At 41.2% G+C, this 14,174-nt stretch overlaps 1 protein-coding gene across 1 annotated transcript; it reads left to right on the top strand.

Annotated features, from left to right (window-relative positions):
* Positions 1–10,198: 10,198 nt before the first annotated feature.
* LOC120526775 (double homeobox protein 4C-like) lies at positions 10,199–11,888 on the top strand. Its single transcript, XM_039749922.1, has 3 exons — positions 10,199–10,391; positions 10,879–11,138; positions 11,580–11,888. The coding sequence occupies exons 1-3, from the start codon at positions 10,247–10,249 to the stop codon at positions 11,775–11,777; spliced, it is 603 nt and encodes a 200-aa protein (XP_039605856.1). The 5' UTR covers positions 10,199–10,246; the 3' UTR covers positions 11,778–11,888.
* Positions 11,889–14,174: the final 2,286 nt, after the last annotated feature.

Here is a 14,174-nt window from a genome sequence, read left to right as displayed (position 1 = left end):
GCAGTTTCTTATTCTTGTGCATTTCCTTACAATGGTGCATGTTGTTTAATGGCTATGATCCATCTATGATGTATACTCTTTAACGTGAACATGTTAAAGTGGTTCTTCCCATTTTTGGTTAATAAAAGATCCATCCACATGAAGATTCCATTAAGATCCTTCAGATGTGTAACAGGCTCCATAAATAACCATGAACCGACATAGCAGATTTGTAAAATTCTAATGATTTCCTTATTCAGCTTTTCATGATCTGTTGGAGTCCTGCTAGGTAGCCCACCATACATCAAATATTTCTGACCAGTAACGCTTGACATTCCTGGTTTTCAGACTAGTGGCCCGCTTCTTCTCTTCTTTCGTCGGCATCTTTTTGTGTTAAAACTGATTAAGTCAGTGTTTGTGTTGCAATTACTTGATACGTTTTCTTTCATTTTTAACTTAAGCTGGCACTTAAGTTTCCAATCTGCCTCAAGAAGGAATGAGAACGGTGCCCGTACGCATGCGCCGCACGGCCTCCCTGCTGGCCGCTGCCGAGAGTAGATTCCACAATAAAATAAAATAAAAATTAAAAGAAATAATCTTGGTGCAGTATATTGTAGTCTGGACTTTTGGGGATTTGTAGTAATAAGGAATTATGGGTATTGGGGAGCTGTTAGGAAGTAGATAATAATAAGACTGTGTAACGTGTACTCTGAAACGATCTTAGTAAAAGGACATGTTAAGGTTTATCACTTTGAACTTGTTTCCGTCGTCTTCTTTTTTATTAGTACAATATTATTGCCAATAGATATGACACTGGCGACGTGGATGCGACGGACTTAAAAGTGCACCTCTATTGCTACGCAACGTGTAAAGTAAGTTCTTTTTTCTATTTCTGTGATAAAGTTCCATTGCCATTTACTGAAGATAAGCACAAGGGATAAAATGGCAATGATAACGGGACATTTCGGGCCATTCGATGATTCGTTTGAGCAATGGGGCGCTTACACGGAGCGATTTGAATTTTTTGTGAAAGCCAACGCCATTGAGGAGGACCTGAAAGTGGCGACATTACTTTGCGTTATCGGGACATTTAGTCTACTGCGAAGTTTGGTGCAGCCAGGAAAACCCAGTGACAAGTCACTTAATGTAAGGATCCTGGAATCACATTTTTCACCAAAGCCATTATTAATAGCTGAAAGGTTTAGGTTTGACAAACGGAACCAGGAAGAAGGCTAGTCTGTTGCTCAATATGTAGCGGTGCGCAAGAAATTGACAGAACATTGTGAACTTGGTGCAAATTTGGATGACGCCTTACGTGACAGGCTAGTGTGCGGATTAAGAAGTGGGGGCCTTCAGAAGCGGTTACTCACGGAGGCCAACCTCACATTGCAGAAAGCGATTGAGATATCAGTGTCTATGGAGCGGACTGCTATAGAAGCACAGCAGCTGCTAGAGCACACAGAGTTCAAGCAGACCCAAGCAAACAAAAAGGAGGCACCAAACAGTGTTATAGATGTGGAAAGATGGATCACAATCCAGCTAATTTCTGGGTAAAATAACTCATATGCTGCAGGTAAAGCAAAGAGAAAGGAGACCACAGACAGGGGGGAAACTGGGAAAGAAAAAAAAAGAAAAAAAGGCACCCTGGTCTTGTAAAAAGAAACATTTGCACGTGGTACAGGAAGCAAATAAAACTGACAATGAGATGGATTCTGATGCCGAGCTACTAATTAAAATACTAAATAAAAAAAGAGGCTCAGCAACATATACTATTACTGCCATGCTGGAAGGGCACCCTGTGAAAATGGAGGTGGATACTGGAGCAGCTGTCTTCCTACTAAAGACATACACTGGGGAGAGTGTGCCCATGTTGGGTAAAACAAAGGTTCAGGTTGATCTAAATGGCCAAAGAACCAAGTTGCCCATATATATAGTAAAAGGGGATTATCCAGCTCTGATGGGCAGATCATGACTTGAAAAAGTACAGTTGGATTGGACCAAGGTGAATGCTGTGTCTGTTGAACAGTCCGAGTTGAATTTGGTCCTGAGAAAGCACCAAGCTGTCTTCCAAGAGGAACTGGGGAGTGTGACAGGGATTAAAGTGACACTCTGGGTGCAACCAAAATTTTTGAAGGCAGGGAGTGTTCCTTACGCTTTAAGACCTAAGGTGGAGTTGGAGGCGGACATTGACCAGCCTGTCAAACTAGGAGTCTCAGAACCTGTTTCTCATTCTGAGTGGGCCATACATGTGGTCACGGTGGTCAAGTCTGATGGATCTGTACGATTATGTGGGGACTTTAAGGTAACCATTAACCTTGTACTCATAGCTGAGCAATATCCCCTTCCTATAATTGAAGATATTTTTGCTGGATTAGCTGGGTGGAAACAAATTTAGTAAAATAGACCTCAGCCAAGCATGCTTGCAAATGCATATCGATGAGGACTCACAAAGTACCTCACCATAGCAACACATAAAGGGCTCTACCGTTATTGTCGCATACCTTTTGGAATAACTTCAGCACCAGCGTTATTCCAGTGTGCCATGGACCAGATCCTTAGTGGATTACCAGGGATGACATCCTGGTCCCAGGCTGAGATGACAAGGAGTTCATGGCCAATCTGGATAAAACCTTAAGCAGGCTAGAAAAGTATGGGCTGCATGTAAACAAGGACAAATGTGACTTTTTCAAAATGTCTGTGGAGTACCTAGGGCATGTTATGGATTCTGATGGCTTGCACACAGCTCCTTCAAAAGTGAAGGCAATAGTAGATGCCCCGCTCCAGGCAATGTCCTCCAACTGAGATCATTCTTGGGTCTTGTGAACTATTATGGGCATTTTATTCCACAGCTAGCAACGTTGTTGAAAGCACTCCATGAGTTGCTGTGTGAGAGTACACCCTGGAAATGGTCACAGGAGTGGGAAACGGCATTTAGCAAAGCCAAGGCTGCGCTGGCTCATAAAAGACCCATCTTTACCAATTCAGTTAGCTTGCGAGGCATCCCCTTACGGTGTTGGGGCTGTTGTGTCACATATTATGTCAACAGGTGAGGAGCAAATTGCATTTGCGTCAAGAACATTGAGTAAAACTGAAACAAAATATCCTCAAACTGAAAAAGAGGCTGTAAGCATCATTTTTGGAATAAAAAAAATCAACACTTACCTGTTTGGTTGAACATTTACCCTGCTAACAGACCACCGACCTCTCACATCTATTTTTGGCTCACATACTGGTGTGCCATCTATGGCAGCAAGCAGACTTCAGCGCTGGGCATTGCTCCTTGGGGCTCACAATTATGAGATCAAATACAGGCGTTCGGAGGCAAATGGAAATGCAGATGGTCTGCCAAGACTCCCCTACCTGAACAACCCAGAGAACAAGGGCAAAAGATTTTTTTTTTTTTTTACTTTAAAATGGTGGAAAATGCACCTATAACCGCCCACCAAATTAAGCAGGAAAGCAAGGGTGATTGCACACTTTCAAAACTACTTGACTGCATTCTTAGCGGGCAGGACCTTAGCGCCTTCAAAGCACTGCTTGATGTTCAGCCTTACCTTTCACAGGGAAAGGAGCTATCTGTGACAGCAGGATGCCTCATTTTGGTGGCCTGGACTTGACCGTGATATTGAGGAAAAGGCAACTTCAGGTTTATCATATCAAGGCCTCAGAAATATGCCAAGTCCTGCACCATTGTATCCACGGGAATGGCCTGCCAGTCCTTGGCAATGCATTCATTTAGATTTTGCAGGACCTGTAGAGGGTGTTATGCTTCTGGTCGCAGTGGATGCACATTCTAAGTGGCCTGAGGTCACTGTCATACCCACCATCACACCAGGAAAGACGACCCAAACCTTAAGAGAGAGGTTTGCACATTTTGGACTGCCAGAGCAGATCGTGATGGACAAGGGGCCTTCTTTTGTGTCCCAACAAATGGAAGTATTCCTAAAAGGTAATGGTATTAAACATCTCCTATCCAGCCCTTATTATCCTTCTACTAATGGCCTGGCTGAAAGAAACCCTTAAACATGCTCTTACAGCACCTTTCAAGCAACATCTTTATACATTTCTTCTTAAATATCGTAACACGCATGCAGCAACAGGTATGTCACCAGCTGAGAACACGTCTTGATTTGTTGAGACCAGCTACTCTGCAAATGAGAGTTTATGATAAGCAGCTTGATCAAGAAAAACAACGTGCCAAGCAGGCTAAAGATTGTGAGTTTTTCAGTGGAGATGCTGTCCTTGCTCGTTAACTGCTCCACCACCGAGAAATGGGTACCAGCAACCATTCTTCAAAGAGACCTCCAGACATGGAGACGACATGTTGAACAGTTGTTACCAGCTATACCTGATGAAGCAGCCGGTAGCACAGACATGTCTGAGGAACCAAGTTCTAGTGAGTTGACTCAAAGCTAGCCAGGGATACCACTTGACTCTCCTGCTTTCAATTCCTGCTGATGCTGTTGTGCCAAAGTTATCTGAGGTTGCCTTAGGGGATGAACACGCATCAGCTGTACGACGTAACCATCTCAGAAACAGGAAGCATATATATATATATATATAGTGTACACAGAGATAAAAAGGTACAGAATACCACCTTATGTTAGCAGGATGTACAGCTCGTTTATCCTCTCATTGCATTGACAACAGTATGTGTTCTGTTTCATGTTGATATTCCTGTTTCAAATAGCAGATGTTGTTTGTTATACAGTTAGGTCCATAAATATTTGGACAGAGACAACTTTTTTTCTAATTTTGGTTCTGTACATTACCACAATGAATTTTAAATGAAACAACTCAGATGCAGTTGAAGTGCAGACTTTCAGCTTTAATTCAGTTGGTTGAACAAAAAGATTGCATAAAAATGTGAGGCAACTAAAGCATTTTTTAACACAATCCCTTCATTTCAGTGCTCAAAAGTAATTGGACAATTGACTCAATGGCAATTTCTTGGACAGTTGTGGGTAAGTCTGTCGTTATGTCATTATCAATTAAGCAGATAAAAGACCTGGAGTTGATTTGAGGTGTGGTGCTTGCATGTGGAAGATTTTGCTGTGAACAGACACCATGCAGTCAAAGGAGCTCTCCATGCAGGTGAAAGAAGCCATCCTTAAGCTGCGAAAACAGAAAAAACCCATCCGAGAAATTGCTACAATATTACGAGTGGCAAAATCTACAGTTTGGTACATCCTGAGAAAGAGAGCAAGCACTGGTGAACTCGGCAACGCAAAAAGACCTGGACGTCCACAGAAGACAACAGTGGTGGATGATCGCAGAATCATTTCCATGGTGAAGAGAAACCCCTTCACAACAGCCAACTAAGTGAACAACACTCTCCAGGGATAGGCGTATCGATATCCAAGTCTACCATAAAGAGAAGACTGCATGAAAGTAAATACAGAGGGTGCACTGCAAGGTGCAAGCCACTCATAAGCCTCAAGAATAGAAAGGCTAGATTGGACTTTGCTAAAGAACATCTAAAAAAGCCACCACAGTTCTGGAAAAACATTCTTTGGACAGATGAAACCAAGATCAACCTCTACCAGGTTGATGGCACGAAAAAAGTATGGAGAAGGCGTGGAACAGCTCATTAGCCAAAGCATACCACATCATCTGTAAAACACGGTAGAGGCAGTGTGATGGCTGCCAGTGGCACTGGGACACTAGCATTTATTGATGATGTGACGCAGGACAGAAGCAGCCGAATGAATTCTGAGGTGTTCAGAGACATACTGTCTGCTCAAATCCAGCTAAATGAGGTCAAATTGATTGAGCGGCGTTTCATGATACAGATGGACAATGACCCAAACATACAGCCAAAGCAACCCAGGAGTTTATTAAAGCAAAGAAGTGGAAAATTCTTGAATGGCCAAGTCAGTCACCTGATCTTAACCCAACTGAGCATGCATTTCACTTGTTGAAGACTAAACTTCGGACAGAAAGGCCCACAAACAAACAGCAACTGAAAGCCGCTGCAGTAAAGGCCTGGCAGAGCATTAAAAAGGAGGAAACCCAACATCTGGTGAAGTCCATGAGTTCAAGCTGGGGTTTTCAGCCAAGTATTAGAAATTAATATTTTATTTACAGTTATTTAATTTGTCCAATTACTTTTGAGCCCCTAAAATGAAGGGATTGTATTTAAAAAAATGCTTTAGTTGCCTCACATTTTTATGCAATCGTTTTGCTCAACCTACTGAATTAAAGCTGAAAGTCTGCACTTCAACTGCATCTGAGTTGTTTCATTTAAAATTCATTGTGGTAATGTACAGAACCAAAATTAGAAAAAAGTTGTCTGTCCAAATATTTATGGACCTAACTGTATGTCAGCCGCGTTTACAATTTTAAAGGGGGAGGAATATGTAGTATATTGTTGTCTGGATTTTTGGGGATTCCGTAGTAATAATAAATTATGGGTATTGGGGAGCTGTTAGGAAGTAGAGAATAATAATAATAAAACTGTGTAACGTGTGCTCCGAAACGATCTCAGTAAAAGGACCTGTTAAAGTTTATCACTTTGAGCCCTTCTCCGTCGTCTTCCTTTTTATCAGTCCAATATTATTGCCTATAGATATAATACTTCGAAGTCGATCATCACCCTGAAAGCAGATAATAAATGACATGTAGTATATGTGTACCAAATTTCAGTTCAATCGGTCAAACGGTTTGCGAGCTACAGGCGATTTAAAATCCTGGACAGATGAACGAACAGCCACGGTAGCATATTATATAAGAAAAAAAAGATTTGTCCAGACTTGAAGAACCTTTTGAAAGCCTGATGAATCAATGTCTTATATAAAGTATCCAGCCCAGATTGAAACGATTCCTTGGCTTTTCAAGAAACCACACAGTGCAGTAAAACGCCATTGAAGAGCCAGTATTTTAAAGAGCGTAGGCATCGTGCCTTTTCAATGAAAAGTTCGTTTACACAATTTCAAAAGTGATTAACTCCATTGTACCCTCATTATGTCGGATGTAAATGATGACGGAGGTTTCGCTGTTTTGACCTTTTAAAAATTGTCTTATATAAAGTGTTCTCCGCTACACAGTTAATGAACTGCTCGGCGTTTTGAACATGAACAGATTTAATAACGTTGTGTAAATTAAACTTGTCGTTTATTAGAATATTTTTGCTATGTCATTTCAACAGTTAACAGAGTCTCACTGTTAATTGATCAGTTTATCCAATTAGGAAAATGGGATTTACACGCCTACTCGTAAAATGAGGAATGAATAGAAAATTAGTAACCTAGTAGTAGAGGTAGTAAACAATCTCTTTGTAGCCCCAATGAATGGGCCCATCAGTTTACTATCGACTAGTCTGATAAAAACGAATAAATACACGAATATCATTTTATATCGCGGATGTCCGAGATGAGTAAAATTTGTGAGCCCCGTAAAAAAAAGGGAGTCGTTCGTGCGTTGTGCGCATGCGTAGCTCATTCGCCCCGTCGGTGTGACGTCATTACAGATCAGCGTGCCCTTCGCGAATACACAAAGTCACAGCAGCTACTGTGTGGGGCCGTTATGAGGACGTGACTCGTGCCAGCTGCCACATTGAAGAAATCTGTTCAAGGCAAAAAGCCTGTGTATTCCGTGTCTTTTATTCTTTCTGGCTGCCCCACGGCAAAATGATTTTTGTACGTTTACCTTTATTTATGGTGTATATTACCACGCCTTAGTGAATGCTGTATTAAAACAAAATGAAAGGGGGTTGTTTAATTCAACGCGGAGAGTTAAAGGAGAACTGTGTGCAGTCGCCGGCATGACCACTGCGTGACGGGCTGATCTCCCGTTCCGATCCCACAACCACAGACACGCATTAGGAGTCAATAAGCCACCATGCTTACTGTTTGGAGAGGCGACCCGGCCGGGCTTGGTTCCTGTTTTGAGTCACCGACTGAAGTGTTCAAAATAGATGAGTAAATTAGTAGTAGAAGTAGCATTAATAGGCAAAAGGTCTCCTTGTTGCCTAGATAAATGGGTCCATCAGTTTACTATCAACTGATCTGACAAACAGATAGATAGATAGATAGATAGATAGATAGATAGATAGATAGATAGATACTTATGAACAAATACTCATCATTTTATTTCACGGATGCCCCGGGGATAAAAATTCTGAGCTCTGTATACACCGTTACCTGCATGTGCTTCTATTACATGCAACACGTTTATCGGTATTCTCGAACGCCGTGCAAACAGGAGTGTTGAACTTCACGTACTCTGTCCTCACGCCATATCGGCTGATGATTTAATGTGTTGATATTTCATCTCAACTGATTTTGGTCCCTCGCTGGCTCTCCGGTGACCCCGAATGCGACAATGCGGTCCTGGGATGAGAAAAAAAAAAACGTGTGAATGGCGCTGTCTTTGGCCTGTGACAAAAGCGCTTTCATCCCAGCCTGACTGCGCTCCCTTCATCACAACACATGAAGGGGCAAACCATTTGCGCTGAAAAAGAAATACGAAGATTTGCAGAACATTCGACGCGTACTACCGCTCAAAGGGGGAAAGGAGGCCTTGATCAGAAAAGACGGAGCGACTGTGGAAGCGGAGAAAAGTGAGCAGCTCATTAAGAATCATTAGTGGACTACTTAGAGACGGGGTTCTGTAAAACAAACAAGCAAGCAAATAAAAAGATACATCCACAGACCGTGAGAGAACAGAAGATCTGCAATCCCAAACAACTCAATCGGACAGACTTTTGTGTTTAATTATACAGGCACAGAAGAATAACTCTGCGTCTGACACGGATATATCATGTCTTTTATATGCACCAGTGAAGACAGATGGAAAAGGAACTACAATAGCAGATCTGAAAGGCACTATAATAAACTGTATAATATGCATGTAACATATGAAAGGCACTATATAAAGTATAGGGGCGATACATATAGATAGAAACGGCAATACACAGATACGAAAAGTATTATGTAACAGAGACACAACAGAAGACAGTACAATAAACAGGAAAATCACTATGGGATCAGAGTACACAAAATAAGGGAAACATAATAAAACAACAAGAAAAAAGAGTTAAGCATTTAAAATTATAGCAAAACAGACATTTCTAAATGTCTTAGAGTAAAAATGATACTGTGGTGCTTTTCTGAATGTAGAATAAATGAAGAGAAAAAAAAAACTACATTAGATCAATTATTATCACTTGCTATGAATTTCGTTGGGATTAAAACCTGCAGCCACAGGATGTCCCCAGGACCGAGTTTGGCAACCAATGAATTAGAGGTATGAAAAGTATAAAAATAGACAAAGCACCATGTTACACAAATAAATAATTAATTATGAAAGGCACTGTATTATACAGAGGTTGGAAAAGTATTGTATAATAAAAATAAAACTATATAATAAATAGGAAAGGCACAATGTTATAAATATTTAACTACGAAAGGAACTATTATAGAGATATGAAAATTATTATAAACAGAAATTAAAGAGGGTATAGTAAATAGGAAAAAAACAATGTTACACAGATTAATTATGAAAGGCACATTACATAGAGATATGAAAATTACATAAAACTAAAAGACGTTATAGTAAATAAGAAAGGCACCATAAGTAATATACATATATATTAATATATATATATATTATATATATATGTATATATATATATATATATATATATACACACACACACACGCTGCCTTTCACCCCTATCTAGCTTGGTGGACAGATATCTATGAAAGGCCTCTTATAAATGGACAGACTCATGCAAACTAACAATTTAAAACAGTCGGTTGATCGACTGGCATTAAAAAAAACTCAAGTCGCCCCTTCACGCGCTGCTGGCGCATGTTTATACGTGCTGTGCTCACCCGAGTAAAAGTTCCTATGTTTAACGTAGAGCCTTATGTGTTATTTGCTTCCACATGACAACTTCAAAGCTCTTGCAAAAAGTGCATATCGAAACAATAAGCGGCGAGTCCACTGCTCAAACTCGTCCTTTCAACTTTCTGCTCCGTCTGTTTATGAAAGGACGCCCTTCTTGTGGCCAGCGAAGGCCCGGCCGTGGCCTGACAGGTACTTAGTAGTCCTGTCACCTTTGGGGCTTGAAACAGTACACCCACCCCCCATTAAAGACATTCACTAAATCTGTAAAGCTATTTGTGATCAATGAATCGGCCTTTGATCCTCTATTAGGACATTCGCCGCGCTAATACACATGACGAATGAAGTAGCCTCTGCCGCCCGCCTGTATATATATTTGTGGGGTGATGGAGGTGAGCGATAGAGCAGTGCGGGCGCAATGGAACTGGACTGGGAGATGGACCACCTTCTCAACACCGTCTTGTCTTTGGAGGAGGATTACAGGCTGGCGGTCAGGACCACCGAGAGCAGTCCCGGGGCAGGACGAGCGGGGTGCAGCGGCATGGAGCGCACTGGCGTCAGCAGTAAGTGTGACCAACTGCTTTCTGTACTGTACATCTACAGTGGAGCTTAATAATCAGGGGACTAAGGGGGCATCAGTTACAGGAACAACAAATAGACAATCCTGGTAAAAATCGGTCTTACTTCCACAAAGAATTCTGCACGCCATCACTTCATCTTCACTGCGTATTAATTTTTACATAAAAGTTATTTAACTAAAGGCACCGCCGGCACTTTCCATTTCTTATTTTCTTGTTTTTCTTTGTTAATTTCGCCGTTGCACGCTTAAATAGCCTAACAAACCCCATGTATTTTTTTCTTTCGATTAATTAGACACTAGCACAGTGAAATTGTTGAATGCTCATTTTTAGGTGTACAGTAAAAAGTTCAAATGTGTTAAGTGCAAAGATCGGACCGATTTTTCAATATTCTTGAATAAGTCAACGTATGTGTTCCTTTCGATTACAAATGAGACGCTAAGCCTTTTCCTGGTTTTCTTTCCCTTCCCAGGTCGGGGTGCCTCTTTGGATCTGCTTTGCTGGGGCGGCACAGCCATTGAGACGCCCAAAGAAAAGCGAAGCGACACCTCGTCAGACGCGGGCGCCACGTGCAGAAACCAAAACCGGGCAAAGCAAAAGAGGAAGAAAACCATCTTTACGAAAGAGCAGAGCGAATATCTCAAACGAGCTTTCGAAAACGACCCGTATCCGGATTTTAAGAAGCGCACGCAGTTATCCGAATTGACGGGAATCGCGGAGTCCAGGGTTCAGGTGAGACGGTGCACATGCTGTCCGTGGAGGGCAGGTCAGCGACCGCGGTTGTAATATTTAAAACTGTTGATTGAGTTAGGCGAATTATAAAAAAGCCGTTTCCTCAGATTAATTTAAAGTTGTATTATCTTCTTTCGGCTGCTCCCGTTAGGGGTCGCCACAGCAGATAATCCTTTTCTAGTCCTCTGCTCTCTCACCACATCCATAAACCTCATCCTAATTTACGTTCATGTTGTGCCTCATCCCATTATAATTATTGTCTACTGAATAGTTTACCCGAGGCAGTCAATGACTAGTATATAATTCCAAATCAAAGTGAAAAGTTAGTATTAAAGACTAAAATGCTTATAACACGATCTTCCAATATAAATGACCCATATGTTTGTGCACACGGTGATTTTTCCGAAATCTTCCTCAATGTCATTTTTTGTTTTTCCCCAGGTGTGGTTCCAGAACCGCCGAGCCCGTCACCTGCCCCGGATGAGCCAGCGCAGCGCTCCTTACTACGTGCCACAGAAGCCACAGGTGTACGCTGAAGGCGCCTGGACTGCGTCTGCGCACAGCGGCGAGGTCAGCGTGGGCGGACAGAACTGCCTCTTAGCGGGACTTCCACTGGAGTACTGGCGCCAAAGAAGCTGAGCCCCTCAAAACATCGTCTTCAATTCTAACTTGTAAATAGTTTGTGAATATTTATAACTCTACGGTAGTGCAATCACGATGAAAATGCCTTGTGGAGGATTGCGACATGTAAAAAATAAACGTGTTTTTTTTTAAAACGAGTTTTTCTTGTGTTTGCGCTTCCTTTAAGTGATTCATCTTGGGCAATGTTGCCCAAACAGGACCGAGGTTTTTGTTCCAACCAGATTCCTAATCAGTTACAACACCTGATAGCAATTGCTCATTTAATTAGATGGTATATATTTTTTCTTTTATTCGACATTCAGAAAACCGACATTCAGCGTGATTTTCACATTTATATGACATTTATAAATATTTCTGCTTTTGCTTTAGATTTAAAAGCTTAACTCTCTCTTGTTGATTTCATCATACTTTGCCCTTTCTCTGTGCAGTTTTCCCCCCTTCTTTGTATCTTAATAATGGCAATTTAAAACGAGCATATCGGACACTCGGGCAAACAACACTGAATAATCAAAGGCTGCAACTACTTTAGAGTCAGACCCACTAATTAGTAAATAATGGATTAATTAAACAATTAGAACACCTTGAAAAGTAGAATGAAAATCAAGATGAAAATACGGAATAGAATTTTATATTATATTCTGTAAGACACAGGGAGTCAGTGAAGGCGGAGCAGGATGGGTGTGATGTGCTCGTTGTTGCTGGTTCGAGTAAGGACTCTTGCAGCTGAGTTTTGAATAAACTGGAGCTGTGATATAAGATTAGAAGGGGCACCTGCCAATAGGGAATTACAATAATCGATACAGGACGTAATAAAAGCATGGACAAGTTTCTCAGCATTAGAAAAGGAGAGGAAGGAGTGAACACATGATATGTTACGGAGGTGAAAGTAAGAAACTTTCTTAATGTGATTTATGTGGGCGGAATAAGAGAGGAAGAAATCAAAAATGACATCAAGATTCTTTGCATTAAAGGCAGGTCTGATAAGATCACCACCAAGATTGACTGGGAAGGAGCTCATTTTATTAAGTTGCATTTTAGTCCCAATTTGCAGGAGTTCAGTTTTGTTGCAATTTAATTTTAATTTTAAAGAGTTCTGCTCCATCCAGGTTTCAATTTCACTGAGGCAAGTTGTGCGCTGAGACAAAGCTCTGGTGAAGTTCCACTTTTAACATTCAAATAGAGTTGAGCATCATCTGAATAAAAATGATAACCCAGTCCATAGCTACAAATATGGCCAAAGGGAAGCAAATAAATACAGAAGAGAAGAGGGCTGAGGACAGAGCCCTGAGGGACTCCTTGTGTGACTGGTGCTGAGCTATGCGTTCAGACTCTAGCAATGTCAACATTTACCATACTAACTAATAATGTCTTTGACGGTTTCTAAACACTAGCATGATATGCAAGTTCATATAACGTTTGAATCAGAAAATAACTGGACAATGGGATGGATAGATGCTGGAATTCAGCCTCTAGACTGGCATCGGATCATTGCGATACCCTCTTACATCATTACCGCCAAATACACCACCAGAATATAGGTTTAAAAACTAAAGGCCATGTCACAGCAGGTGTCTTTTCCAGCGGAGACTTCATTGACATAATCTTACTCACTCCAGTTAAGCTGGTCACATAATGTGACATGCCCAGCGACTCACTCCTATAAAATTAAGTATGTTTGATTTTGTCTTTAGTCATAGGGGTGGGCTGTGTGTGCATGAGAGCTGACAACCAATGAATGTTCATGTGAAAGGAAGTACAATCATATAATGCAGCAACAAGGAATAAGGAGTGCACATTTTGGACCTTAACGAACTGAAGAAAAGCTTGCTCGACTGATGTCTCATGTTTTTCATACTACGACAAAGAAGTTTTTATATATTAAAAAAAAAAAAAAGTGAGAGAGTGGCAACTCACTGTACTGTAAGTCACTGGCTCCATCAGGTGGCATGATGTAGGCTGTCACCAAAAGAGGTGACTGTACTGGAAGACTGGCAATCAGTCATTTTTCAGTAATTTAATGGTCCTGGAATGAGATCAGCAACTGTGGTCTGCCAATTGGACATGACCCACAACGATAAATCACATAATGTAGCATTATAAACACAGTCTAGAAAAGAATCTATTGGCTATGAACTGCCAAGATTGAAATGGCACCACCTCACATTTAGAACTGAATGGCTTTCAGGTGAAAAAGAACAAGACACAATCACATGAAAGGAACACACAGACCACGCACAATGCATGACTTGAATACGAGACACTGGGACTGTCTGATAACAGTGCTATCTACCATGTATCTTCTGCTCAGCACAAAGCCAACAAACAATTCAGTGTGAGGTCTTGTGAATAATGCATTCCAGATACTGAGACCCATTCTGCTTTTTTTGTTTCTTT

Source organism: Polypterus senegalus, chromosome 3 (genome assembly GCF_016835505.1).
Source record: "Polypterus senegalus isolate Bchr_013 chromosome 3, ASM1683550v1, whole genome shotgun sequence".
NCBI classification, from domain to species: Eukaryota; Metazoa; Chordata; class Cladistia; order Polypteriformes; family Polypteridae; genus Polypterus; species Polypterus senegalus.
This window is presented reverse-complemented; position numbering and strand designations above follow the sequence as displayed.

Excerpts from the sequence above, each read along its gene's own strand:
- LOC120526775 (XM_039749922.1), top strand. The coding sequence starts at position 10,247 with ATGGAACTGGACTGGGAGATGGACCACCTTCTCAACACCGTCTTGTCT. Across the intron at positions 10,392-10,878 it reads GGAGCGCACTGGCGTCAGCA|GTCGGGGTGCCTCTTTGGAT; the intron begins GTAAGTGTGACC and ends TTCCCTTCCCAG. Across the intron at positions 11,139-11,579 it reads TCGCGGAGTCCAGGGTTCAG|GTGTGGTTCCAGAACCGCCG; the intron begins GTGAGACGGTGC and ends GTTTTTCCCCAG.